This window comes from Oryzias latipes, chromosome 22, assembly GCF_002234675.1.
Source record: "Oryzias latipes chromosome 22, ASM223467v1".
NCBI classification, from domain to species: Eukaryota; Metazoa; Chordata; class Actinopteri; order Beloniformes; family Adrianichthyidae; genus Oryzias; species Oryzias latipes.
In genome coordinates, this window is record NC_019880.2 from 14768633 (window position 1) to 14794551 (window position 25919).

The 25919-nt window shown below is 38.7% G+C and overlaps 2 protein-coding genes across 3 annotated transcripts in view; both read right to left on the minus strand.

The window, feature by feature from the left end:
* The window catches only part of LOC101174713 (pleckstrin homology domain-containing family G member 3), a 37898-nt gene extending 34012 nt beyond the window's left edge, over nucleotides 1–3886 (minus strand). The window contains exon 1 of the mRNA XM_011490462.3: nucleotides 3687–3886. The gene's annotated coding sequence lies outside the window, so the exon portion shown is untranslated. The remainder of the gene's footprint in view (nucleotides 1–3686) is intronic.
* Nucleotides 3887–5960: 2074 nt separating this feature from the next.
* The window catches only part of LOC101175207 (kunitz-type protease inhibitor 1), a 28282-nt gene continuing 8323 nt past the window's right edge, over nucleotides 5961–25919 (minus strand). Inside the window, exons 5-10 of one of the 2 annotated variants that reach the window (XM_011490466.2) lie at nucleotides 18657–18683; nucleotides 17982–18119; nucleotides 17836–17874; nucleotides 17561–17731; nucleotides 17411–17476; nucleotides 16468–17348 (exon numbers count right to left, since the gene is read on the minus strand). In XM_011490466.2, coding sequence (XP_011488768.1) covers nucleotides 17170–17348; nucleotides 17411–17476; nucleotides 17561–17731; nucleotides 17836–17874; nucleotides 17982–18119; nucleotides 18657–18683 — 620 coding nt within the window. In that variant the 3' untranslated portion in view covers nucleotides 16468–17169. Of the gene's footprint in view, nucleotides 6521–6604; nucleotides 6776–6879; nucleotides 6919–16467; nucleotides 17349–17410; nucleotides 17477–17560; nucleotides 17732–17835; nucleotides 17875–17981; nucleotides 18120–18656; nucleotides 18684–25919 lie in introns of those variants that run through there. The other variant, XM_023951892.1, reaches the window with a different exon arrangement.

Below are 25919 nucleotides of genomic sequence, written 5' to 3' on the forward strand. Positions count from 1 at the left end.
GCGCTCAAACACAAAACTGCCTTTCTGAGCACACATACCAGCGAAGAAGATAGACGCCAAGTAGCGTCTACACTGCCGCGAAGAAATAATGACGGACATTCTTAAATATCCCCTTAACAAGTACCAGTTGGAGCTACTGATGCTTGAAATATTCATGTTTTCTTTGTATGATTCTGACTAGGGTTGTGCCGATGGACGATATCATCGTCCATCGTGATGGGTGACTGACATCCCGATGGAGAGACCACCATCGTGATGCCACGCCCCCGCCACGTTGCGCGTCGACACCATAAGCCGCGGTTACACGTACAAAATATCTTGATGGGATCAATGGTCGGATTAGAATCCAACCGTGTACATGGGCCCAGAAAAATGTTTTCAGAATATAAAAACGTTCACTAAGGTCACAATTTCGGTCGGAATAAATCATTCGCACACGCGCAGTATTCACACATGCGCAGTTTGAAAACCGGAAGAGGATACAACTTCCACCGAGCGGCTTTTTTTCCAAACTTTATTGAATGTAACGATTCAATACAAAACAATAACAGCGCCGAGCGGCTATATACATTGACATGTCAGCTCGGTAAAATACGAGACGATCTTCTAAACGTGCTTTTAATAATGTTACGGTTATTATGAAACACCTCTTCGCTCATCATTTGAATTTTAATCCGTGTGGTCAGTGCTTTTTCTGAACGTAGCCAGGATTAGCAGTATGCTAACACACGGGCTAACAACATTAGCTTTGGAGCTGCGGGACGGATCGCAGTCTTAAATCTCCCACACATACCGCTCATGTACCCCCCCCCCCCCCCTTCCCATCAAACATAAAGCTGTAAATCTGCCCTCCGCCGGTCCACTTCGCTAGTTTAAGTGCGGGAGCGGACTACTTCTTTTCTATTTTGTTTGTTACTTTTTCTGTTAAAGTCACTTCCCTCAGTTTATACTGGATCATCGCGGATTAACTATTAGTTGGGAAATAAAATGAAAAAAGCAAAATAACGAATAGCAGTTATATAAGAACGAAAAATGTAAAAATACCCCCCCCCCCCCCCCCCCCCCCCCCCGACGATGTCATCGTCCATCCCGATGGTTGACAGCAAACATCGTCAACGGCCAAATTAGGGGACATCGCCCAACCCTAATTCTGACAAGCGCGTAAATACTTGCTCTCTTCTTCTGAGTGAAAAGCGACTTTAAGAATCGTAAAGTTGCGCAGCGCCACCTTGTGTACAGGAGTATTTCTGTTTACATTAAGCGCCATCTAATGTCAGGGAAGGAAATTGCATGTTCGCTCGGCTCATCGTCAGCGAAAATCGCCTGGGTGTGAACACAAAAGACGTGGCGAAAAACGCTGGCGAATAACACCTGGCGAATATTCGTCCCGGTGTGTACGGGCCTTAAACCTTTGACTTTCAAAAGTGCAACCCTAGCTGCAGCTAGTAAAATAGGAACTTAGGGGTCTGAGGATTCAGGTTTACAGCAACTGTAACTGCAAATGAAATCACAGGAAGAGTCTTTAGGCCTGCACAATAAATCAACATTTTTTCGTCATCGCAATATTAGCCTATGTGAGACGCGTATCGCAAAAGACGGTATAAACTGCGAAAAATTGTCAACTTTGCACCCAGTGCTCCCCTAAAAAAGGCCCAAAAAAAGTCACTGGATAGATTTTTCAGGGTCCCTTTCCCTACCCTCATCTGTTATGCATCTGTCAAGATCTGTAAAAGTTGAGCTTAAAGGTTCACTCCCAGGTAAAACAATTTTTGATGTTTTTAACATGTTCTTGTGGCATTTTGCTCATGATAGAAGGAAAATATGAAGAAAATTAAGCTAAAAATTGTGTTTGAGTATTTTTTTTATTCAAATCATTGTGAATCAGGAGCAGAAGGAAAAATTCTGTTGGATAAAGATTGCAGCCGTAATGTAGGTACCAGCTTCCTGCTCTGCTCCATTCTGATGTATCCTTGATTCATCGATGTTTTTCTTGTCTAAGCTAGCATCTGGCTCAAAACTGCACAGCTGGATAGCTCCGACATTGCTCACCATTTTTGCTGCACCGGTTATGTTAGGTTGGGGATGAGAGGGGCTGTTAGCTAGCGGGAGAGCATGTCAACAGATGGATGATGGGAAACGGGGGGAAAACAACACAGGTGTTTTCATTTTGGCTAAAAACTACATAATCATAACCAAAATACCACTGGGAATGCTTTCAAAACAGATTAAAAGATTATCAAAGTGCAACTTTTATAACATTTTGCTGTCCGTGGTCTGACTGTGAGGCAGACGCTTTGCCGTGGTGCAAACTTCACTAAATTACATTTACATATGTTAGCAGGCTTGCAAAGCAAGATATCTGCATACTTGCTAGTAGCTCACCTTCAGAGAGACTTTTCAGAACAACTGGAAACTCCGTGAGATATCAGCACACATGTTTAAAACCTTGCAAAGCAAACATGTTGGTTTACTTACTGTGAACATGCCACAGTAAAACATTCACTCTGGAAGGATGCATAGCGAGAGATACCATTATGTATACTTTTCCTTAATGTAGTCCATAGTAGTTTCGTCAGTACTACCAGAAAAGGAAGATAAGTGTATTTTAGTGTGTTTCCCCAATATTCAAGTTCACACCAGTCTCCAATTGAGATAATTTGCAGTATAATTAAAATTATGGTGACTTTTCAAAATAAAAGTATTGCTGGGAAATGGAAATGATGCAGTAGTTGTCTTTTATTTTGCTGTTTGTTTATGTATTGCAAGACATATCGTCATTTCAATATTGATCACTATTATTGCAAGTTTTCTTCATATCGTGCAGCCCTATAGTCTCTGCAGATAAAACGCCACTTTACGCCGAGACGTAAGCAACCGGTTTTTCCGGTCTGGACCACCGAACAGGGAGCAATGTTCATCACGTTTATCAAAAAATGAAGTTTCGACCTCATTGTGCAAAAGGTCAAGTGAGGTCAAAGAGGCACAATATGCGACTTTTCTGGAGTAATTGATTGCTCTTTGTCCTATTCTTCCTCAGCTGCTGGTGGTGGGAAGAATTACTGAACTATAAAAGAAACTGCATTTCAAACTTCAGCCTGCACCAGTGGGGTGCTCATTAGAGCAAACAATTAGGTTTGGAAGGGCCAAGCGTGGGCACCATGGGGAGGATTGAGCTGCAGGAAGGGAGGAAATGATTCAACGGTGGAATGATTGTTATTTTTATTTCTTTCTTTCCATGATCATTCGGGGTTTATTGTTGAAATGGAAAATATCTATTGGGCATTAAAAGCTGTTGGTCAAAGTTTGGCCAGCCGAGAAAGTTTTTTTTTGTTTTTGGCCTTGAGGGCAAACAGAACTTATCTGACTGAAACTCTAAAGTTTGGAGGTAGACATGCATCTAAAATCTAAATGTAAGGGTATGATAAATTACTCTTGACGTGTTTTCTAACACTTTCATAGCCTACAAATGCATCACTAAAGATAATCAGCACCTGACAGGTAAAATAGCTTCTTTTTTGCAGGTTAAAAAGGAACATTTCTCATTAGAAGGGCTTTTCACATACAAAAAAAGTTTATAATTATACTTCATAAACAATACATTTACAAACTAAGAAGCAGAGCACTAAACGCTAAAATTAGGGGAGTAGATATTAGGCTGAGGATGGAAAAAAAAGCCCCAAACCTACCGAATTCGCCAACCCTTATTCCTTCCAGTGAACGCAACTCGAAGTTTAACTTTTCAGTCTGGTTTACTGATGTAAAAAAAATCTATAAAGTCCGTCCGTTTCCTCTCTTCACATGTTGCTCACACAAACGCATCTAAACACAGCTCATTAACTGCGTCCAACAACCGAACATGCTGCTTCATCTTTGAAGACCTACGAAGAACGCGCGCTGCCTTCACAGACACCCGGAAAAATAACACACAGAATTTGTTGACCGACAGCCGAAACGTGTGTTCTTATCCGACCAATTCTGAAAAGATATTGCTTATATTTCTTCACTGTCCATGCTAATATTTATTTATCTCGTAAATTTCCTAATTACCAAGGTACATCTACAGCGTGCTAAAGTGAAGTTTTGATCAAAGTGCTTGCCTTTTAAAGGATGGCTAATTTACAAGATTACCCTGAACGCACCAAAGTAACGCCTGTTTTCACAAGCAAATAGTTTTGTATGTAGACGTCTGCGTCTGCGGTTCTAACTTGGCAATTTCATTCAGAGCAAACCTCACTACAACCATTATAGAGCTTTTATTATTTTATTGATCTTTCTAATTTTTATTTCAATTATTCAACATTTTCCTTTTTTGAAAAATAGTCTTAAATTCACCGCCAAACAAAGTCATTCTTGTGAAAGAAAGATATAAATTCTAACCCTGTCAATTACATTTATTTGGGTCTTGTCAGGAGAATAGGGGGCCCTCAAAAGATGCCTTCAGTGACTCTATTGATAGCTTTCAATTTATGTTTCTTTTTTCTTTCTGTTTTTGTGCTCAGCTCCCCTTTTTATTGTGGTGTCTGGAAATCATTCAAAGATCCCATAGAAGGAATGACTGAAAAAAGCTGCAGGCTGGTATATTTAAATTACTCTAAGGGTTACTGAAGATTTGATGACTGAATTCACATTAAAAAAAAAAAAAAGTTGGAGATTGACACATCAATACTGCCATCTGCTGGATATGTATGTGTTGCAAAAACAGTCACAAATTTTACATTTGACTCAGTGAAGTTTTTTGTTTTGTTAGAAAATATTATGAAAAGTACATATTTTTGCCATGATACTTGATAATATTACAAATTACGTTTAAAGACTTAAGCACAAGTCAAAGGGTACAAATGATTTAGAGTAGCTTTTAAAAAATAAGTAGTGTCTGAGTATGAATGTTCTTACATGGGCAGATCATTCATTCTCATTTTAGGTTTTTGCATTTTGCCCTTTTGTACACTGAACTTTATCATTAATGGAACTGTTTTGTGGAATCTACTATCAAACTGTAATGCAATACAGTTTATTTGTTGCAGTCATTTTAAAATACACACACACACACACATATATATATATATATATATATATATATATATATATATATATATATATATATATATATATATATATATATATATATATATATATATATATATGTGTGTGTGTGTGTGTGTGTAATTTGAAATTGTGTGCAGTTTTCCCTATAGTATAGAGAAAATACTATACATACAGTGCAGTTTTGACTGTATAATAGAACTCTCATCATTCATCCAGACAAGTGTAGTGCTTGATTTGCTTGATGCTTTGATAACATTTATAGATTAAAATCACACCTAAAGCTTTCAAAATAAGATTAAAAATTCTTTTTTTTTTAAAGTTGTGAGCCTTGTTGGTAAAAAACCTAAAATTGCTTGGCAAAATTTTAGTTTCCCTTTCAGAAAAATTAAAGGCACACCTCCACTGTTTGACATCATTTTGGTCAGAACTGTTCTACATTATCATATTTGTTCATCATCTGTTTTATATTTTTGTTCATTCAAAACTGAACTGATCTTGAGGATCATTCTAATATCTTCAGGTCTGTATTTTGGTTCTTTATATTAGTTTAAGCTAAATAAACACGGTTCAATGCAGTGTTGTGTGTTATTGCTCATGGAATGCTGCATTAAATTTAAAAATAAAAGAAATAAACTTTAACAAAAATTGTTTATTTCCAATTTTGCCTTGATGCACAAAACACAAACCATTAAAAACACCAAATACTTACAAGCAAAATAACTTCTTTGACTGCATTAAATGTCAAGTTTATATTTTAAAATCAAATGTATATGGTACACATTAGACAAAAACTTTAGAAAATTCTCTTGCCTTTTCCACAAAGAATACAAGTGAATTTTATTAGTGATTGTTGAATTGTATTGGTTATTTGTAACGTAACCTTTCACCTAAAATAGGTTTTTTTAAACTCTAAAAAGAAAAAAACTTAATCATGAATAACATCATTCACAAGTGTTCACATGTAAAAAGAAAAAAGTGCATTTAAAACACTGAAAATGTGATGAAACAAAATAAAACCAGTACATAATGGAAAAATACCCCTGGTAATCTGGAAAAAAATCTTTAGATTTATAAAAAAAAATAAGAATCCAGATGCCCATTCCTATATGATCAGTGTACTTCTAGAGCTAACTAGAATTTAAATGTTCGACCCTTAACCCATGTAAAATGCCAAGCAAAAAAGATAAAGATGATTAAAGTTGTTCTACCCTCTGCTTATGGCAGTCAAACAGGACGTTGGTGAACTGAGAGGGTCAGATGAGGTTTGTGGTACTTTTGTAGACTGCCGAATCTGTCTCCCCTTCAGCCGTGGTGTTTTTGTACTATCAGCACCGGCAGATAGTACATCTTTGTGGGACAAAGATGAGTGAAAAAACTGCCAATAATTTACAATATAAAACCATATTACCTGTGAGGTTTCCAGTTCTTCCACTGTTCTCCTTCTTATTGTTAAGTAGTGCAAATACATCCGCTTCTGAAAACGAGACGGACACATTTACATTATTAGGAATGAAGAATAATAAATAAAAAATCTACTTTAGAATGATGGAGAACCCACTAGTTACTCCACGACAAAAAGATTGACAGTAGTTCTTTGTGTCAAATTTGTTCTCATTTCCTCCACAGCCACTGTAGTTGAAGGGAAAACAATCCTCCTGGTAGGGCTCATAGTACCACTTTGTGGAACTTTCTCTGCAGGTCCCTGTGTCTGGAGTCTCTTTGCAGATTTCTGTGAACAGAAATAAAAAGATAAAATATTACGTGGTGACAAATAATCAGGAGCAAAAATATGTGCTGAATTTAAAAAGATGTAGTTCAAAATTTAATTGTCACCCCTTTCTTCTTTCATTGGCGTTTTTGGATCGTAGATCACTGAGAAACACACAGAATGTTATTTATTAGTTAGATGGTCTTTAAAGAAATATTGAAATATATTTTTAATGCTTCGAATGTAAAACAATTTTAAAGCAAGGGCTTACCGATTGTATGATTGATTGTATGATAATTGATTTCAAACAGAAATAGAATGACAAAAAATATGCATTTTTATTACACAGTACATTATTGATATTGTAAATTTTCACATCCTTTTAGTTTTTGTTTAGCTGTTTGCAAACAGAAGGACGTGAATTATTTGACATTTTCTTACAGTCCCATAGTGAATTTTTAAGGCATTGACTGATTGACAATCAGAAAGTACTAACCTGGTGATTCAGTGCTGGTTATTTTATCTGAAGTAAGATAAAACTATGGAATTACATATCTGCCAAGAAGTGAAAGGGCGTAAAGACAACTAAGCGGGCGTATTTAGAAACTGAGTGTAAATCCACATGAGCGCGCAAAAAGGAATTGACCGCGCAAGATCACTGCTCAGTTAGGATTGCGCCTGCGCGGTTTTAAGGTTCACTCACTCAGTTCCTAAATACGCCCGGTTAGTTGTCTTTACGCCCTTTCACTTATTGGCAGATATGTAATTCCATACTCAGTTTTTTAACAAAAAAAAGTAAATAATTCACATAAAATTACATTTTAAGTACAGTCAAAGACAATATAAAACAGAAACGTTACAAATAACAATTAAAACAAGGTGTAAAAAAAGGCTACATTGGATAACAGTGAATAAAATATTACTTACCATAATTTTTTAATCAACAACAAAACATCAAAAGGGTCAGTTGTCTCCCTATCTCATTTTATGTTTAGCCAAGGTTCCAATCCCTCTGTTTTTGTCTTTTTGATCCAGTACAGTAATTTACATATTTTTGCTTTACGGGACACACTCTCAAACTGTGTTCCTCAACTTCCTGGTGTCCAATGTTCATGTGTTATAGTTTCCCCAAGACTGAGACAGGTTTGCCTGTTGGGGCTTTAACAGAGTTGGAGGTTGAAGAAGGATTATTTGTTCCCTCTGGATATTTTCTTTGAAAACAGTGTTATCTAGCATCAAACTTTCCCATATCTCATAGTTTTCCAGTTTTCTTTGCAGAACCTGTTTATGGTGTCTTCTTTTCACATCATGATGTGAACATTTGTCATGTTTGACAAGTTTTATCTTGTCATCCATTTCCCAAGAACGAACAAAACTTTTTTTTTCTTTTTTTTTCCAGCACAAATGATCCTAAACTTTTCATAGAAATCACACCATCTTTTCTTAGTTGTTACTCACCCATACATTGTTCAGGGGTGAGGACCAGGGGCCTCATTTATAGACGTTGCGTACGCACAAAAGAAGGCGTACGCCATTCTCTACGCAATAGTTGAGATTTATAAAAAGCAAACTTGACGGGAAAATGTGCGGTCCTTCACGCAAGCTCTGACCCAGGCGTACGCACAAAACGGATGAAATGAGAAACGGCGACGCCATCGGCAGATGGAAGAAACACGTGAAAGTGAAAATGACAATCCTGCCTCTCAGAAATTACATGACGACTTCACAAAGCAAGTCTTACAATTATCAGCCTACACGAACACCCGTTTGATCGATCAGCAGTGAAACAAACAAAAAAATCAAACGAAAATTACAACAGAAATTCAAATGAACACTTATTTGCAAAAAGAAAAGTGAAATATGTTCTGCAATATTGGCATGTTGTGCAATTCGTCCTCATAAATAATATAGTTAACAGAACGAAATAATGTACAAAACTGATATTCCCGTCAATGTGTCCGTCTGGCGGAGCAGATATAGGTGCAATCAGACAGACAGATGGATAGAGAGAGATGCATTAATTTTCCACTGGGGAAAGTTGTTTTCATAGTAAAACATGTCTTCTTAAGCTACAGAATTATGGTATTCATGCATATACCTTTAGTTTGTTTTATTTTTGATAAAACAATGTATGGCGTATGTCTCAACCATTCAGAAAGCAACAAGAAATTACATTTGCGCTGAACAATTTCCCATTTCCACGTCGATTATTACCGACATCTGTAGCTTGTCAGATGTAATTAAATGGAGGGAAATAAAATGCCCCATCACAATGCGTAATGACGCATAATGGCTGATCTTGCACTCTTAAGGCCCGTACACACCGGGACGAATATTCGCCAGGCGTTATTCGCCAGCGTTTTTCGCCACGTTTTTTGTGTTCACACCCAGGCGATTTTCGCTGACGATGAGTGGAGTGAACATGCAATTTCATTCCCTGACATTAGATGGCGCTTAATGTAAAACAGAAATACTCCTGTACACAAGGTGGCGCTGCGCAACTTTACGCTTCTTAAAGTCGCTTTTCACTCAGAAGAAGAGAGCAAGTGTTTACGCGCTTGTCAGAATCATACAAAGAAAACCTGAATATTTCAAGCACCAGTAGCTCCAACTGGTGCTTGGTTCGGGGATGTTTTAGAATGTCCGTCATTATTGCTTCGCGGCTGTGTAGACGCTACTTGGCGTCTATCTTCTTCGCTGGTATGTGTGCTCAGCAAGGCAGTTTTGTGTTTGAGCGCCCCCAAGTTGTGTTTTACTGTAACTTCAGAAGCTCCAGACACGTGAGCAAAAGCGCCATTCTCATTGGTCGAGTAGATTTCGACGCGACGCGTCAAAAAAAAAAAAACGAACCCGAGGCGTTTTTTTTTTTTGACGCTTTAACGCCTGGCGTTTTTTCGCGTCGGTGTGCACACTCTCGTTGGTGCCCTTTGTTTAGTCACGAGGCGTTAAACGTCGGCGAAAATCGCCGGCGAAATTCGTCCCGGTGTGAACAGGCCTTCAGAAGATGTGGCAAATGGAAGAATTCGGAGTGAACGCATCTTTAGACAGCAAGAAGACTTGCTGGCAAACGAGGACGACTGGCTTATGATCCGGTTCCGACTTCCTCGAGCCGTCCTGTTGGAGCTTTTGGGGGGGTGTCACCCGGTGCATGTGGTGCGTCGTGTCCCCCTGCGCCTCAGTCACCACTCAACTTAAAAGGGATTCCACAATAATTGCCGCCAGTCTCTCATCAAGAGGGGTCAGCTCCGGTGTCCCCCCCGTGGCAGACACCCTCTGGCGATGCAGCGCTAGACGTTTTTTTTGCCTCGACTTCGATGTCCGACCATTTCTTTTTTATTTCGGCCACGGTCCGAGGTTGTGAGGCTACAGCATTTACGGTGTCTGCCACGTGCCTTTTTGGCATTAGTAATGCCCACACTGTGCCCTCCAAACAACATTTTTCTCCTCTTTTCCACCTCGCCAACGATAACTTCTACTTCACATTGAGTGAAGTTCCGTTTTTTTGATTTTCTCTCCGTGTTTGGCATGGTTTCGCAATCAATGAATATTCATTTGTGGGCGTTTCACGGACTATTTATGGGCAACTATGGGCGTGTGATGAGGCCGCAAAAGCTGCGCTGCATTTAGAATTGGTTGTGATTTGTAAAGGGAAAGATGCGTGGGATGTGCGTGCGCACGGTTTTATAAATCTGAATATTTCTGTGTGTACGCACGTCCTATGTTTCATCCGTACGCCACTTCCGACGCAAATCCCACGCAAAGTTTTATAAATGAGGCCCCAGAATGGTGACAACAGTTGAATCAGACTGACCGATGGTGTCAATGACAGGTAAATTGAACTTGTATCTCCCAGCTGTTAAATTGGAAACCAGAACCTGGTCAGGAAATATGGTTTTCTGCAAAACAAGAAAAACATACAGTAATGTATTAGAAACATACAGAAAACAAACCCCTTTAAAAAAAAGATTTATTTTTTTTCTTTTTAGTTTCTTAAACAACCCATTGATTTTAATGCAGGGCATTTTTTTTTGCAAAGCGGGCCAAATACTGTGAGCTGAAAGGGCCAACTATTCAGCCTTCTTTGAACCTTTAGAATTACATAAATGTAAACATTTTTATTAATTTTTTTAGAATTGAATCCTTTTTTTCTTTCACAAAAAACAACTTGAATACATTTGAACCAAAATTACTGAGAATTTCTGATTTGAAGTTCCGGTTGTTGCCACAGGTTCACAACAGTTTATGACGTAATTCTGCCAAATACAAATCAAGAAATCGTACCCACAGTTGTGGAAAAGTGCTGGGGGCTGCCTACGTTTTATGATAAGGGCATGCGGGCTGGTAGAAATGTGAACATGGGCAGCATTTTGCCCACAGGCCAGACTTTGGACATGCCTGATTTAATGTCCGACCTGCGTTGTTTTTCTTACCTCTATGACAGCAAAAGGATAAGGAGAGAGCATTTGCCACTCATAAGTGACAATTCCTTTGTCATCTTTGCTCTGGATGCCATTCAGTGTCACAGCTTCATTGGGCTGGACTGTTCCCTCTGCTGTTTTTTATTGGAGAAAATTTATTCCTGACTTGCCCTGGAAAAATGTTTGGACCCTGCATCAGAAATTATTAATTAATAACAAGATGAGAGACGTCTCCTACAAACTCCTACATAGAATCTATCCCACTAATCAATACATGATCAGATATAAGAAGACTATTGACCCCAACTGTGCCTTTTGTAAAGAACACCCAGAAACAATCAGTCACCTATTTTGGAATTGTAATATTACTAAAAAACTTTGGAAAGATTGTGCACGTTTTATAAATTATAAATTAGATTCACAATATCGGATGAAATTTGAACATATCATATTTGGCCTACACGAAAAAAATATAAGATCAAACGTAGAATTGGCAATTAATCTAATTATAATATTTGGTAAATTTCATATTCATAAATCAAAGTTTTCTTCATCACAACTTTTTTTCCCTTTAATAATTAAAGAAGTAGAATCTTATTTACATACTATTTCTAATAGTTTAAACAAAAAGGCCATACATATTTATGAAAACTGTCTGTCTCTGAATATTTTCAATGCATAGCATCTGTAATCTTTTTGTAATACAAGTACCATCCCCTGACATTGTTGTTGTTATGACTATTGTTCCTGTCATACATATTTGTTCTATTTGTGTAGAATCATAAAGTTTATTAAAAAAATATATATACATCGGGCCCACTGTTGGCAACTGGTGGAGCATCTGGTACTGCAACAAGAAAATTCAAGGTGTATCAGAGCTACAAAAGTGTTCCAAAATGAATTCACTGCAACTAAGACTGAAAGGGAAAGATGTTCCCCACTGTTGCCCAGCGTGTTTGATTAAAAATGAAACATTTTGGTTCTGAATATGTTGTGTAACATGACCAAAAGGTAAAGAAATACACATTTTAAACACTGGTAATGAATGTTGATATATTTTAAAATTCAATTAACTTTTTACTCCTTACACTGGTTGGTCACAGGCTTTTTCAAACTGCATTTTTTTCGTCCACTTCTGAAAAATTTGTTTGAATAAAAAAATACTCAGAAATCCAGTTTTAAGCTTAATAGTCATTACATATTTTCTTCATGAGAAAAATGCTACAAAAATCTGTTAAAACCACCAAACCAATTTTGTGAAATATGTTTTACGTTGGAGTGGGTCTTTTGCTGTTACAAAAAAGACGATTTTGAGCTTCAATCTATCCATATTTAGAGGTGTAACGATCCAGTTTAACGATTCGATCATTAATTCATTAATTGTGGTTGCCGATCCGATTCAGAGTCAATATTGTTTCTTCTTGAAAGATCCATTGTGATCCATTTCACTGACCTACAATCGATCCATGACATCTTTAGCAAAAAAATTCAACCAATGTGACTCAGAGATAAATGCCTGGGTACTGAACAGTGCAGGTGAAATTTTCCAGATTTCTTGTATTTATCTCAAGATAATCAATTGTACCGGTAAATCAAATCTTTTGTACAAACAAGTAAACAAAAATGAATGACAAATACAGTCACATTTTAGTTTCATCAAGTTCAGCCCACTGTTGTTTTGCCATATCAAAATGACACAAGGGGAACATTTTTACAACATTCTACCACACTGTGGGTACATGTCTGCAAAATTCAGTGTTTCCACACATTGTTCTGTAATGATGGCATAATCATTTTTTACAGCCATCACGTGTGTGTTGTCTGCTGTGATGTCAATCCGAATGGTACTTTACAAGAACGATTCAATTTGTTTCATTTTGAAACAATTTTATAATGGTATAGGTTCTTTCGATTAACAACTTGCCTCAGTCAGATCCATCTGCTTGGATCTTGTACTAAAATAAACCTACCATGTCTCAATCTAAATGGCACTTTCAAATATTGATTTGATTAGCGATTTATCTGATTTCTAAAGGCTTTTTTTAAATGGTAGATGTCGATTCGACTTCAGACAGATTAGAGGTAAGATCTTAAGCCCGAGCCCGAGTCAGGACCCGACCCGAACAATAAATGACAATCATTACGTTCGGGTAGGGCTTCTCTCTCGCTGACTTTTTTAATAAATATGTTGTAATGGCTGCAAAGAAGCTCCCTAGGGGGGCGGTTGTCAAACAGCTCTTTATTAATCCTGTGTGTCAGAACGGTTACGGCACGAACCGAAAGGCACAGCCAGCTTCTTCTTACTCAGAGGGAGAATGTTCACCGAACGCACGCACGCACACACACACACACACACATACACACATATACACACACAGGTAGACCCCGCCCCCTCTATCTCACCAGTCACCAGCGTACCGTTGATTGACATACACTGCGGTCCAGCAACTGGCATAAAGAGGGGGGTGCCGGCCACCCGCAGCTCTGTCCAAACTCTGGGTCGTTACAGTATGTTTATAAAAATGTATACTAAAACGATGTGTGGATACTAAACTAAGAAATACTTGTTATAAATAAATAATTTTGTTAAAACAGAGAAGGCGCTGTAAGGTCATTGCTATAGAACTACCACTAAACAGGAAGCGCAGAGGCAGAGGCACGCTTTGCACACGTGTCTTGAATGTAATCGTCCCTCCGCAAGCCCGCTTCTATTTTGTTTAGGTATCCCCGATATGGAGCAGCAAGAAGTCAAGGATAAACTTCAGACAGGGGAACTGAAAAGGCAAACACGCACCGCCGCGACTGCAGTATTTCTCCACGTAATTAAGGGAGTGCGCATCAAGATCTCTCTTTCAATCTCTTTGCCTAGCCTCTTATTCTGTGTTCCAGCGTTATTCTGTTGTGCAAATGCATTCATCATGATCATAAAGATATTTAGATATTTTAACCTTAAGAAATCTTGCGTTTTTTTCTGCCAAAAATACTATGGGATAAATTGAAATTTCGGGTTTGCTTCGGGCTCGGGCCTGCAAATCAAGTTAATTGGTCGGGTTTGGGCCAGGTTCGGCTCTAATGCCCGCGGGCCTGTGTCGGGTCAGGCTGGATTTTTTAGGCCCGATCTTACCTCTAAAACAGATCAATCAAGTTGGATTGTCGGAATAGAAATCGATTAATCGTCACACCCCTAATATTTTTTGCTGTTGTGGATTTAGTCTGAAACAACTCATTAACAAGCTACAAAGTGATTACTTGTAAAACTGACATACTACGAGGTATTTCTGTTTCTACACTGGGTTCAATCCAGAAGTCAAACGTGTGAGATTCATAACCTATGAAGGGAGGAAGTTAAATGTGAGTTCTTACTTTGTTTGGGTTCGTGTTTTAGGTTTTTTTCAAACACAGAATCCAGGATGTAACTCGTAAATGATCCCTGCTGTCTCGCAAAGCGGCAGACGTATTTGGCCATGTACAGACAGTCCAACAGGAAGCAGGACTGAATGGGTTCATGTTCATCTTCTCTCTTCATGAAAAAAGCCAGGTTGCACCTCGGTTCTTTGCAGCAGGCGGCCAGACAGTCCTTCTCTCGAGACAGGTTCGGCGCGGAGATGAACGTGGCCCCGTGTTTCACTGACTCTTCAGGGTCGAGAACAAAATCTTCCTGTCCTTTCATGAATTTGGAAAAGCACGGCTCACCTGTCTGCTGGCTCAGACAGGTGTTCACCAAAACAAACAGAAAAAGAAGCGCAGGCGCTCCTGGAATCATCTTAGATTTGTTCCGCCCTGTCCAAATAAAACTACAGAAATAAACGGGAGTCTTGTCACACAAAAAGTAAGTTTTTACACTCTTAATAGGAAAAAAAATGCCAAAACGTGAAATAAAATATAATAAAACAAGATTGATTCAGAGATGACTGGATAAGAACCGGAATGTTGAGACTTAAAAATGACTGACAACAACACCACTCCTGTTCCCAGAGCAGAACAAAAGGAAGCAGAAGCGCGAGAAACCGATGTCTTATGAGTCAGTGGCGGTTTTACCCAGGGGCAAAGTGGGCGGTCATCTAGAGAGCGCAGAGGTGGTTGGCCAGAGGACAGCAATGGCGCAGACAACCAGAGGAAGCAATAGAGACAATGACCTGCAAACCATCTCATCTATTTAGTTTCAACTAAGAAAAAATCCAAGTTTAAGTAAAACAGAAACAACTTAGACATCAGAAACCTTCGTTCAACAGATTTCCTTTCACTTAAATGAACCCCCACTACCGTCACATTTCACAATGGGTACCATAATTTTGAAATTTAGTTAGACAGGTACCGTTCTCTTGATTTTGGAGTGATATTTCTGCCACCACGTTGCACACAAAACTTTCTAAGTTGCAAATGAAAATGCTAAATATGTGCTTTTCAATTATTTGTATTTTACTTTTAAATTTGTTTTTGCTTTCATAATCTTTTTTTTTGCTTTCAAAAACTTTTTTTGCGTTTGCAAAACACATGCTTTCGCATGTGTTGTTATCAAATCTCGCTTTTTTTCCTATCATTGATTTTGCTGACTACTTTGAGCTGACGACTTAGCGTGATAAAACTGCCACAGCCAAAAAGTTCTTGCATGCGTTGTGTGTCATATCACTTTTTTCCTTATCTTTGATTTTGCTGACATTATTTTCAGTTTAGCGACAAAGCAGCCATCAAACAACTGCTGATTGTTCCAGATTCTAACCAATCAAATTGCTGTATTTATCTAACATGGTGTCTGTTACTGAGGCTCAGAAACCGAAGCAGCTCTTTTTACCCTCAATTTTGTCTCTTTGGATGAAGATGTTTTCATTTTTCATCATTTTAACAATAATTCATACTTTCTTTTTTAGCATTGATTAATTTTTATTAAGTCAGACTTGTGAATTTGTGGCCGAGGATCTTCTGAAACTGTAAAATAAACTAAAGTCTATCTGCTGCCACTAAATCAACAGGCCTGCGTGTGATCTGAGAATCCTGCCGAGTAAAATATTGGTAAAAAGTGTGAATTTCTTTAGGATCTGTTTGTTAAATCAAAACAATAAAAGATTTAAAGCACATTATTTCATGCTGCACAAGCGTTTGGGATTAGATTAACAGCAGTGATAAACAATGGAATGATGGGTCACCAAAGCAGACTCAATGTGTTTAGCAGAAGAAGCATTTTTAACTTTTATGTTCATTTTCACAGTGTCTTATGTTTTAGAACTCGTGAGCGTTTGTCCAAAGTCAAAAAAATAAAATAAAATAAAAATGAAAAAACAAATTCAGGAAAAAATGTTATTTTCTCTTAGTATTTCAACATTTATTGATTAAAATAAAACAATAGTTCAGATACAAATCTTAAAAAGTATTACTTCCGCCTGAGTTGGAGCTCGTTTTTTTCTGCTGCAGACATTTTAAACACGTTGGTAACTAAATAAATACAAAACTCTGTTTTATTTTAGCTGCTTTGCTGCTCCTTCTGGGTTTTACTCAGAGAAACGGGCCAGAATGGTTGAAAACTGCAGAATCCCCGAACAGAACCGATACAAAGTCAAGGACACAAGAAAATGACTTATTCTCTTACAGATACATGCCACTTTCTCTGTCCCTGCAGGAAGGCCACATAGACACCTAAAATAGGGTTTTTAAAACTCTGGAAAAAAAAAAACTTAATCATGAATAACATCATTCACAAGTGTGCATTTGTAAAAAGAAAAAAGTGCATTTAAAACCCTAAAAATTCAAGTGATAAAACAGACTAAAGTACATAATGGAAAAATACCACTGGTAATCTGGGAAAAAAAATCCTTAGATTTTCAAAAAAATAAGAATCCAGATGCCTATTCTGATCTGATCAGTGTACTTCTAGAGTTAACTAGAATTTAAATATTTGACCCTTAACCCATGTAAAATGCCAAGCAAAAAAGATAAAGATGATTAAAGTTGTTCTACCCTCTGCTTATGGCAGTCAAACAGGACGTTGGTGAACTGAGAGGGTCAGATAAGGTTTGTGGTACTTTTGTAGACTGCCGAGTCTGTCTCCCCTTCAGCCGTGGTGTTTTGTATAACCAGCACCGGTAGATGTTGGGAAATCCTCCTCCTCACAAAGAAGTACCCCACGAGTGCGAGGAGGACGAGGATGCAGATAACCGCGAGGACCTTTAGCGCTGTCACACCTGTTTGACAAAGATGAGTGAAAAAACTGCCACTAATTTACAAAATAATAATATCGTATTACCTGTGAGGTTTCCAGTTCTTCCACTGTTCTCCTTCTTATTGTTAAGTAGTGCAAATACATCCGCTTCTGAAAACGAGACGGACACATTTACATTATTAGGAATGAAGAATAATAAATAAAAAATCTACTTTAGAATGATGGAGAACCCACTAGTTACTCCACGACAAAAAGATTGACAGTAGTTCTTTGTGTCAAATTTGTTCTCATTTCCTCCACAGCCACTGTAGTTGAAGGGAAAACAATCCTCCTGGTAGGGCTCATAGTACCACTTTGTGGAACTTTCTCTGCAGGTCCCTGTGTCTGGAGTCTCTGTGCAGATTTCTGTGAACAGAAATAAAAAGATAAAATATTACGTGGTGACAAATAATCAGGAGCAAAAATATGTGCTGAATTTAAAAAGATGTAGTTCAAAATTTAATTGTCACCCCTTTCTTCTTTCATCGGCGCGATTGGATCGTAGATCACTGAGAAACACACAGAACATTACTTATTAGTTAGCTGGTCTTTAAAGAAATATTGAAATATATTTTTTATGCTTCAAATGTAAAACTAATTTAAAGCAAGGGCTTACCGATTTCACAGTCATGTTCATCTGAGCCATCTGAACATTGTGGGACTGAGTCACATTGAAGGTTTGGATCTAAACAGCAGCCATTGGTACAAGTGAAGTCCTCTGGACTGCAAGGAGCTCCACACTTTTCTACAGAGGCTGAAAAACATACGAGTATAAAATAGATGCACATATTCACAGTGAAGCTAAAAGTGAGTGTGGGAAAAAAAAGCATTGATTCTTCCAAACTGAAGACCAGTGTAACTTCAACTCAATGTCTGACAAAATGATTCAGAGGCATCTAAAGTTTTTTTAAATTAACCACATTTTATTTGATAGAAATATTTAAAACACTTTCTTTTATCTTTAGAGGCTGTTAAAAGAAGGATTTTGATGTCCAAGTTGTTTCTGTTTTACTTGAATTTTGATTTTTTTTTCTTTCAATCAAAACAACACTGTAGGTGATGTCAGATGTGGCTTTGTGTTTGTACGATAATTGATTTCAAAAAGAAATATAATGACAAAAAATATGCATTTTTATTATACAGTACATTACTAATACCGTAAATGTTCACATCCTTTTTAGTTTTTGTTTAACTGTTTGCAAACAGAAGGACGTGAATTATGTTACATTTTCTTACAGTCCCATAGTGAATTTTTAAAGCATTGATTGATTGACAATCAGAAAGTACTAACCTGGTGGTTCAGTGCTGGTTATTTTATCTGAAAGACATAAAAAAAGATAATTATTCACATAAAATTACATTTTAAGTACTGTCAAAGACAAAATAAAAATTAGAAATGTTACAAATAACTTTATGTTAAACAATGAAAACGGGTTTTAAAAAAGGCTACATTGAGTAAAAGTGACTAAAATATAACTTACCATAATTTTTTAATCAACAACAAAACATTAAAAGGTGCAAATACTGCATACTCATAAAAACAGTAAAAAATACTAAACTTTTGCATGAGTAAAGATGTAGCTGTCACAAAATATGTTTTCATTTTGTAAATGTTCTATTTGTTCAATTTTATGTGACTCATTGCTGACCCCTTGTGGTGAAATTGACTGTGCATGCGCTGTCCATGCGTTTGGTCATAAAGAGTCTGATGGGGCAGCATTAGCGATTCAAGAAAGAAAGCAGATAACAAGCTTGAAGAAGACGGAACAGAGCATGGTGCAAAGACTTTCAAATAGAAAAGCAACTCCTTAAAATGTGATCAGAGGGCACACGGTAACATTGTTTCATTACATTGTAATTTTGTAAATCTTTATGTATATGTGTATTCTGAAAGTGTAATTTTTTTTTCTTCATTTTTTCACGGTGATTCGTTTGGTTACGTGAAAAATAAACAATCAAAAAATCAGCAGTCGGAGCGTAGCTTTTTCCTGATCATATTGAAAAACTTAAGGAGCAGCTACAAAAGATTGAAGAATAGATTGATTTCTCAGTCGGAAAAACTTGCTGGCTATATTTGCCATTAAAAGTAGGATGTTCTTTATTTAATCGAAGCAGATATAATGCTTAAAGATTTAGGTGATGATATCTACTCATGTTGTCAAAGAAAAGATTTTTTTAACCTTTGTGCTATCTTAAGGCCCGTACACACCGGGACGAATATTCGCCAGGCGTTATTCGCCAGCGTTTTTCGCCACGTTTTTTGTGTTCACACCCAGGCGATTTTCGCTGACGATGAGCCGAGTGAACATGCATTTTCATTCCCTGACATTAGATGGCGCTTAATGTAAACAGAAATACTCCTGTACACAAGGTGGCGCTGCACAACTTTACGCTTCTTAAAGTCGCTTTTCACTCAGAAGAAGAGAGCAAGCATTTACGCGCTTGTCAGAATAATACAAAGAAAACATGAATATTTCAAGCACCAGTAGCTCCAACTGGTGCTTGGTTCGGGGATATTTTAGAATGTCCGTCATTATTTCTTCGCGGCAGTGTAGACGCTACTTGGCGTCTATCTTCTTCGCTGGTATGTGTGCTCAGCAAGGCAGTTTTGTGTTTGAGCGCCCCCAAGTTGTGTTTTACTGTAACTTCAGAAGCTCCAGACACGTGAGCAAAAGCGCCATTCTCATTGGTCGTATAGTTTTCGACGCGACGCGTCAAACCAAAAAAACGAACCCGAGGCGTTTTTTAAAAAGTGACGCTTTGACGCGTGGCGTTTTTTCGCGTCGGTGTGCACACTCACATTGGTGCCCTTTGTTTAGTCACGAGGCGTTAAACATCGGTGAATATCGCCGGCGAAATTCGTCCCAGTGTGAACAGGCCTTTAGATGACCCCACCCTTACATTGACGTGTTCTCCCTACCATAACAAAGGTGGATAAAGGTGGAAAGATTTCATGTAATCCATGGACACCAGTGAAGATCACAAATCATTGAAGAAAAAAGGTTCAGAGCACTGTCTAGTGGGTCTAGATGACCCAACTCCCAATGTTAAAGTGCCTAGGATAGCATAAGAGTTACAGGGCCTATATAGTAATAGGTTCAGGGGCTGCAGGGAATGGTATTACCCGGGTACAGTCTGTTATATAGTAGCTTGTCGATGACAGAACAAATCTGGCACCAGACCACGTCTGCAAACTGCTGGAAGTGTGCATCAACTCCACATATTTCCAATTCAGGGGAAACTTCTACAGGCAGAGGCACAGCTGTGCTATGGGCTCTCCAATCTCGCCCATTGTGGCCAACTTGTACATGGAAGAAGTCGAGAGAAGAGCCCTGGACTCGTTCCCAGGTACTACTCCAAGCCACTGGTTCAGATATGTGGATGACACTAGGGTCAACATCAAAATCCAGGAAGTGGAGGCTTTCACAGATCTGATCAACGCAGTCGACAAGAACATCAAGTTCACAAAGGAGCACACCCTAGCCTTTCTATCCTTTCTAGACTGTGCAGTGATCATTGGAGATAACAGACAGCTCCAGGTTGAAGTGTACAGGAAGCCTACTCAGACAGATCAGTACCTGTTATTTGATTCAAACCACCCTTTACAGCACAAACTAGGCGTTATCAGGACATTATCGTGAGAAACATTTATTTCGGTTATGTTAAACAAACAAACTTAAAAACATCAACATAAACATTGACACTGAACAATGTCAACATAAACATTGAAAAAAAATAATAATAATATAAATAAATAAATAAAAAATAACATAAAAATTGAACAAAATTAACCGAAAAAGGTGTTGGGTGAAGCCAAGGCTTATTTCCCCAACCCTGAATACAAACATCACATCTACCTAAAAACTGTTAGAACCTTAAATCAGAAAATAAAAAAAAGAAGAGGAAAAAAACAAAAAAACAAAACAAACACTTCTCAGAATGACCTCACAACCACCAAAGTCTCTCAGTCCAGAAGGTATTTTTGAAACATTTTAACTTTATACATTTTCTTAAAGTGCAGTATGGATTTTGCATTTTTCAGTTCGTCTGATAATAAATTCCACATGTTGACCCCCTGAACAAAAATACTATTCTTTAATGCATTAGTTCTAACCACTTTCTTTTTAAACATATCTTTACCTCGAAAATCATAATTATTAACTTTTATTTCAAACAAACTCAGTATTTTGGCAGGTACACATTGTTTTTTAACTTTAAACATAAAAGATCTACTAAATCAAAAAATTTAATTGCCCTTAATTTAGGAAATATTTGTTTTGTGGATTGATTGTATGAAGAGTGATTTACAATTCTAATTGCTTTTTTTTTGCAGGATAAAAATAGGTTTTGTATTTGACTTGTAACTATGCCCCCAGATTTCTAAACAATAGGTCAAATAAGGAATTATGAGGGAACAATATAGAATATACAGCGTAGCTGTGTTTAAAAAATACTTGACTTTATGTAGGATGGCTAATGATTTGGACAATTTAGAGAGAACATGCGCTATGTGTGGTTTCCATGATAATGTATGATTCAAAATTACTCCCAGAAATTTTATTTCATTTACTCTTTCAAGAACAACATCCTCAATTTTTAACTCAGAGATTTTTTTTGTATTACAACACAGAGCCCAGGAGGTGCCCACAAACTCTGACGGAAAAAAGAAAGAAGAGCAACATATCCCTCAAGCCCTCCAAACCTGTGGATATCCCAACTGGGCATTCACCAGATCCCAACATACAAGAAAACAAGACAAGAAGGAACAAGAGCCATAGGGGAACAGTATTTCAATTCCTTATATCTCAGGTCTGTCTGAAAAACTAAAAAGGATTTTCAGACAACATAACATCCCAGTTCATCTCAAACCAGTTAATACTCTTAGACAAAAACTGGTTCATCCAAAGAACAAAATTCCTAGCGACAAACAGAGTAACGTTGTGTACTCTATCCACTGCAAAGAGAAATGGAATGAACAATCTATAGGAGAAACCAAAAAACCTCTACACAAGCGGCTTTACAGTGATCCCTCACTATAACATGGTTTACTTTTCACAGTTTCGCTACTTCACGGATTTGCATCGTGGATTGTGCAACGTGCATTCTGATTGGCTAAAAAGTCACTCCAGTTTTTCTCTGCCTGTGCGTCAATAACGTTGCAGTTTAAAATGTACACGTACGTAAAACAGCTTGCCAAATTTACATTACGTACGTTCCAATTCTCTTGCAATTTCAAGTTTCTCTAAAACCCATGGAAAAAAGAGCGACAACAACTGCCTATCACTATGTTCTTCTCCCGAACAAACACACCTGCACCGCGGGCTTCAAAAGAAGAAAACACTGCAGAGCGGAGTCAGGATCCAGCGGCTCAGTCTGAAGAGCAGTGAAATACACCTGAGTCACTATTTTCCGACTTTACTCTGTATTTTTTTCAGAATCATTTTAAATTTTCTCCCGTTTAATCCAATTACTAGGGTCGCGGTGGGTGGGGCTAATCTCCGCAATTTGAAGCCTTCTGTTCACATTGATGATTAAAATTATCATTGGACAGTACAGTACAGAGTTATTTGTTGAAAAAAATGTTTTTAAAGTATTTTGATTTGTGAAACAAATGCTTGAGCCTGTAAAATGGTTTGTTCTTTCTTTTCAATGTATAAAAGAGTATTTAATAGTATAATAATTGTAAAAAAAAAAAAAAAAAAAAAAGGATTCTACTTCACGGAATTTGCCTATCACGGGTTCTTTTTGGAACGTAACCCCCGCGAAAAACAAGGGTTTACTGTACCAACATCGCAGAGCCAACCCAAGTGGACCTGAGTCTGCAGTGCACCTCCACCTGAAGGCCACAAACCACTCGTTCGAGGACAGTGAAGTCGGAATTCTAGCGAGAAAGGATGGTTTGATCGAGGAGTGAAAGAAGCCATCTTTGTCAAGAAGGATAAACCTTCTCTAAATAAGAATGGTGGTCTCAGGTTTATTTCTTCCATCCATCTACGGCAGTGTTCTGAACCCAAACAAACCGAACCAGTTCCATCTGGGTCGTAACAGCTGAGGACAAAGGACTCTTAACGACCCAAAACCATGTAGGCTAAGTTGACAATACCATCCAGTTTCAGGTCTGACTACTCCCCTCTCTTTTACCAGCTAATTAAGGCCGCCTTTACACTGCGTGGTTCAAGTGACCCAATTCCGATCTTTTCCTCTCACGTGGCACAGATCGGATATGATCGGTGAACGTGTAAGCAGGAAAAAAGTGCATGAATTCCGTTTTTCTCAGATCGGATACAGGCCTCTCTCATATGTGGAAATAAATCGGAAACGAATCGGATACGTGCATTTGCGTGTGCCATGTAAGCAGACAAATCGGATATTCCCCAGTAAATGCGAGTCGTTCCTCAGTGACATCAACTCAGGACACCACCAACTGAGATCACATGACTAAAGGTGCTTTTTGTGCTGATTTTGCTGTCAGCGTGTTACCTTTCAGCCTCAAGGCCCGTACACACCGGGACGAATATTCGCCAGGCGTTATTCGCCAGCGTTTTTCGCCACGTTTTTTGTGTTCACACCCAGGCGATTTTCGCTGACGATGAGTGGAGTGAACATGCAATTTCCTTCCCTGACATTAGATGGCGCTTAATGTAAAACAGAAATACTCCTGTACACAAGGTGGCGCTGCGCAACTTTACGCTTCTTAAAGTCGCTTTTCACTCCGAAGAAGAGAGCAAGTATTTACACGCTTGTCAGAATCAAACAAAGAAAACATGAATATTTCAAGCACCAGTAGCTCCAACTGGTGCTTGGTTCGGGGATATTTTAGAATGTCCGTCATTATTTCTTCGCGGCTGTGTAGACGCTACTTGGCGTCTATCTTCTTCGCTGGTATGTGTGCTCAGCAAGGCAGTTTTGTGTTTGAGCGCCCCCAAGTTGTGTTTTACTGTAACTTCAGAAGCTCCAGACACGTGAGCAAAAGCGCCATTCTCATTGGTCGAGTAGATTTCGACGCGACGCGTCGAGAAAAAAAAACCGAACCCGAGGCGTTTTTTTTTTTGACGCTTTAACGCGTGGCGTTTTTTCGCGTCGGTGTGCACACTCTCGTTGGTGCCCTTTGTTTAGTCACGAGGCGTTAAACGTCGGCGAAAATCGCCGGCGAAATTCGTCCCGGTGTGAACAGGCCTTCAGGCTTAAGACCGTAGTTGGAAACCGCTGTTATGTCCGGTCCGGACGCAAACGGTAACTAATGAAGCGGGACACCGTTGCTATGGACCGGGCTAGAAGACGTTTATTTCTTTGGGGGACGTGTATGATGGGGACCGTGTGTGTGTGTGTGTGTGCGTGTAACTTAAGGAGAGGAGAGCGGGTGTGAGCGCGGAGCGGGGGACTGTCGGAGAACCGAAAATTAAAAAGAAGGTGTCTCGCCCAAAAGTTTTGGAGTCTTTCTTAACCCACTCTGGAGGCTAAGGGTTCAGAACGGAAAAGAGAACCCCGAGGAAATCTCCAGTGTGTTTCTGACCACGGTCGGAAAAGAGAAGTCATCGCGCAGGAAAGGTTCAACACTTGGATCAAACTGTTAGTACAGCACGTCTGCAAACACTTCCTCATTCAAATTTAGAGAAAGCCGAGCAGCCCTCCCTTTCACTCCCCCGTGCATCCCCTCAGGAGCGCCCAAGGCAACGCCTCCTTCCGTCGCCGCCTTGCCTCCATGACGACCGCAGTCACAAAAGTCTTAAGGAGGTCCGCGGAATGCGGAAATACAGCTATGTAGTCCTCAGAACGTCTACGTTTGATAGTTTCAGCATTGCATAGTGTAAATGCAGAAATCAGAGAAGGGTCACTTTTAAAAGATGATGTAAGCGGGTCGTCAAAAAAATCGGATATAGTCAGAAAATCGGATATGAGTAACAAGACCTGCAGTGTAAAGCCGGCCTTAGAATTGACAAAGCCTCTTAGATAAGAGGTGAATCATCTTCTAATTTTAAAAGCTAAGTCCAGATGACAGCCCCTAAAGCTACTATGATGGAAGCAACCTGGATGAATGAGAGCCTTCATAGACATAAAGGGCCTATATCAGGCAAAATCAACTTTTTGAGCTTTTAAGTGTATAATAGTGTTCATTCCTCACAAAAACAACCCCAAAGTGGTATTTTGATTCATTCATGCATTTCAGAGTATTCCTCTAAAAACCTGTGCTCTGAGCACCAGCCCCTCCCAACCCACGAAATTGAGCGGGTTGTCACATTGTGAGATAGATAAGTGAGGAACAGCCCCTTCCAGGGAGAGTCTGTGTTGCTAGCTCTGCCTCCGAGCTAACACACACACACACTTTCTCCATGGAGATAGCTGTGATCAGCAAAACACTTTCCTTTCAAATGAACAATATGCACATCAATCTTTGCAAAAGTTCAAATGTTGTTTGTTTTCATGGGTGAAACGCAGACACGCTGCCGAAGCAGGCTCTAGGTTGATGTCATGAAATGGTCGGCATCCACTAAGACAGAAAGGTGAAGCCTCACAGATTGAGTCATCTTAATTCCGGATATAGTTTACTGTGAAA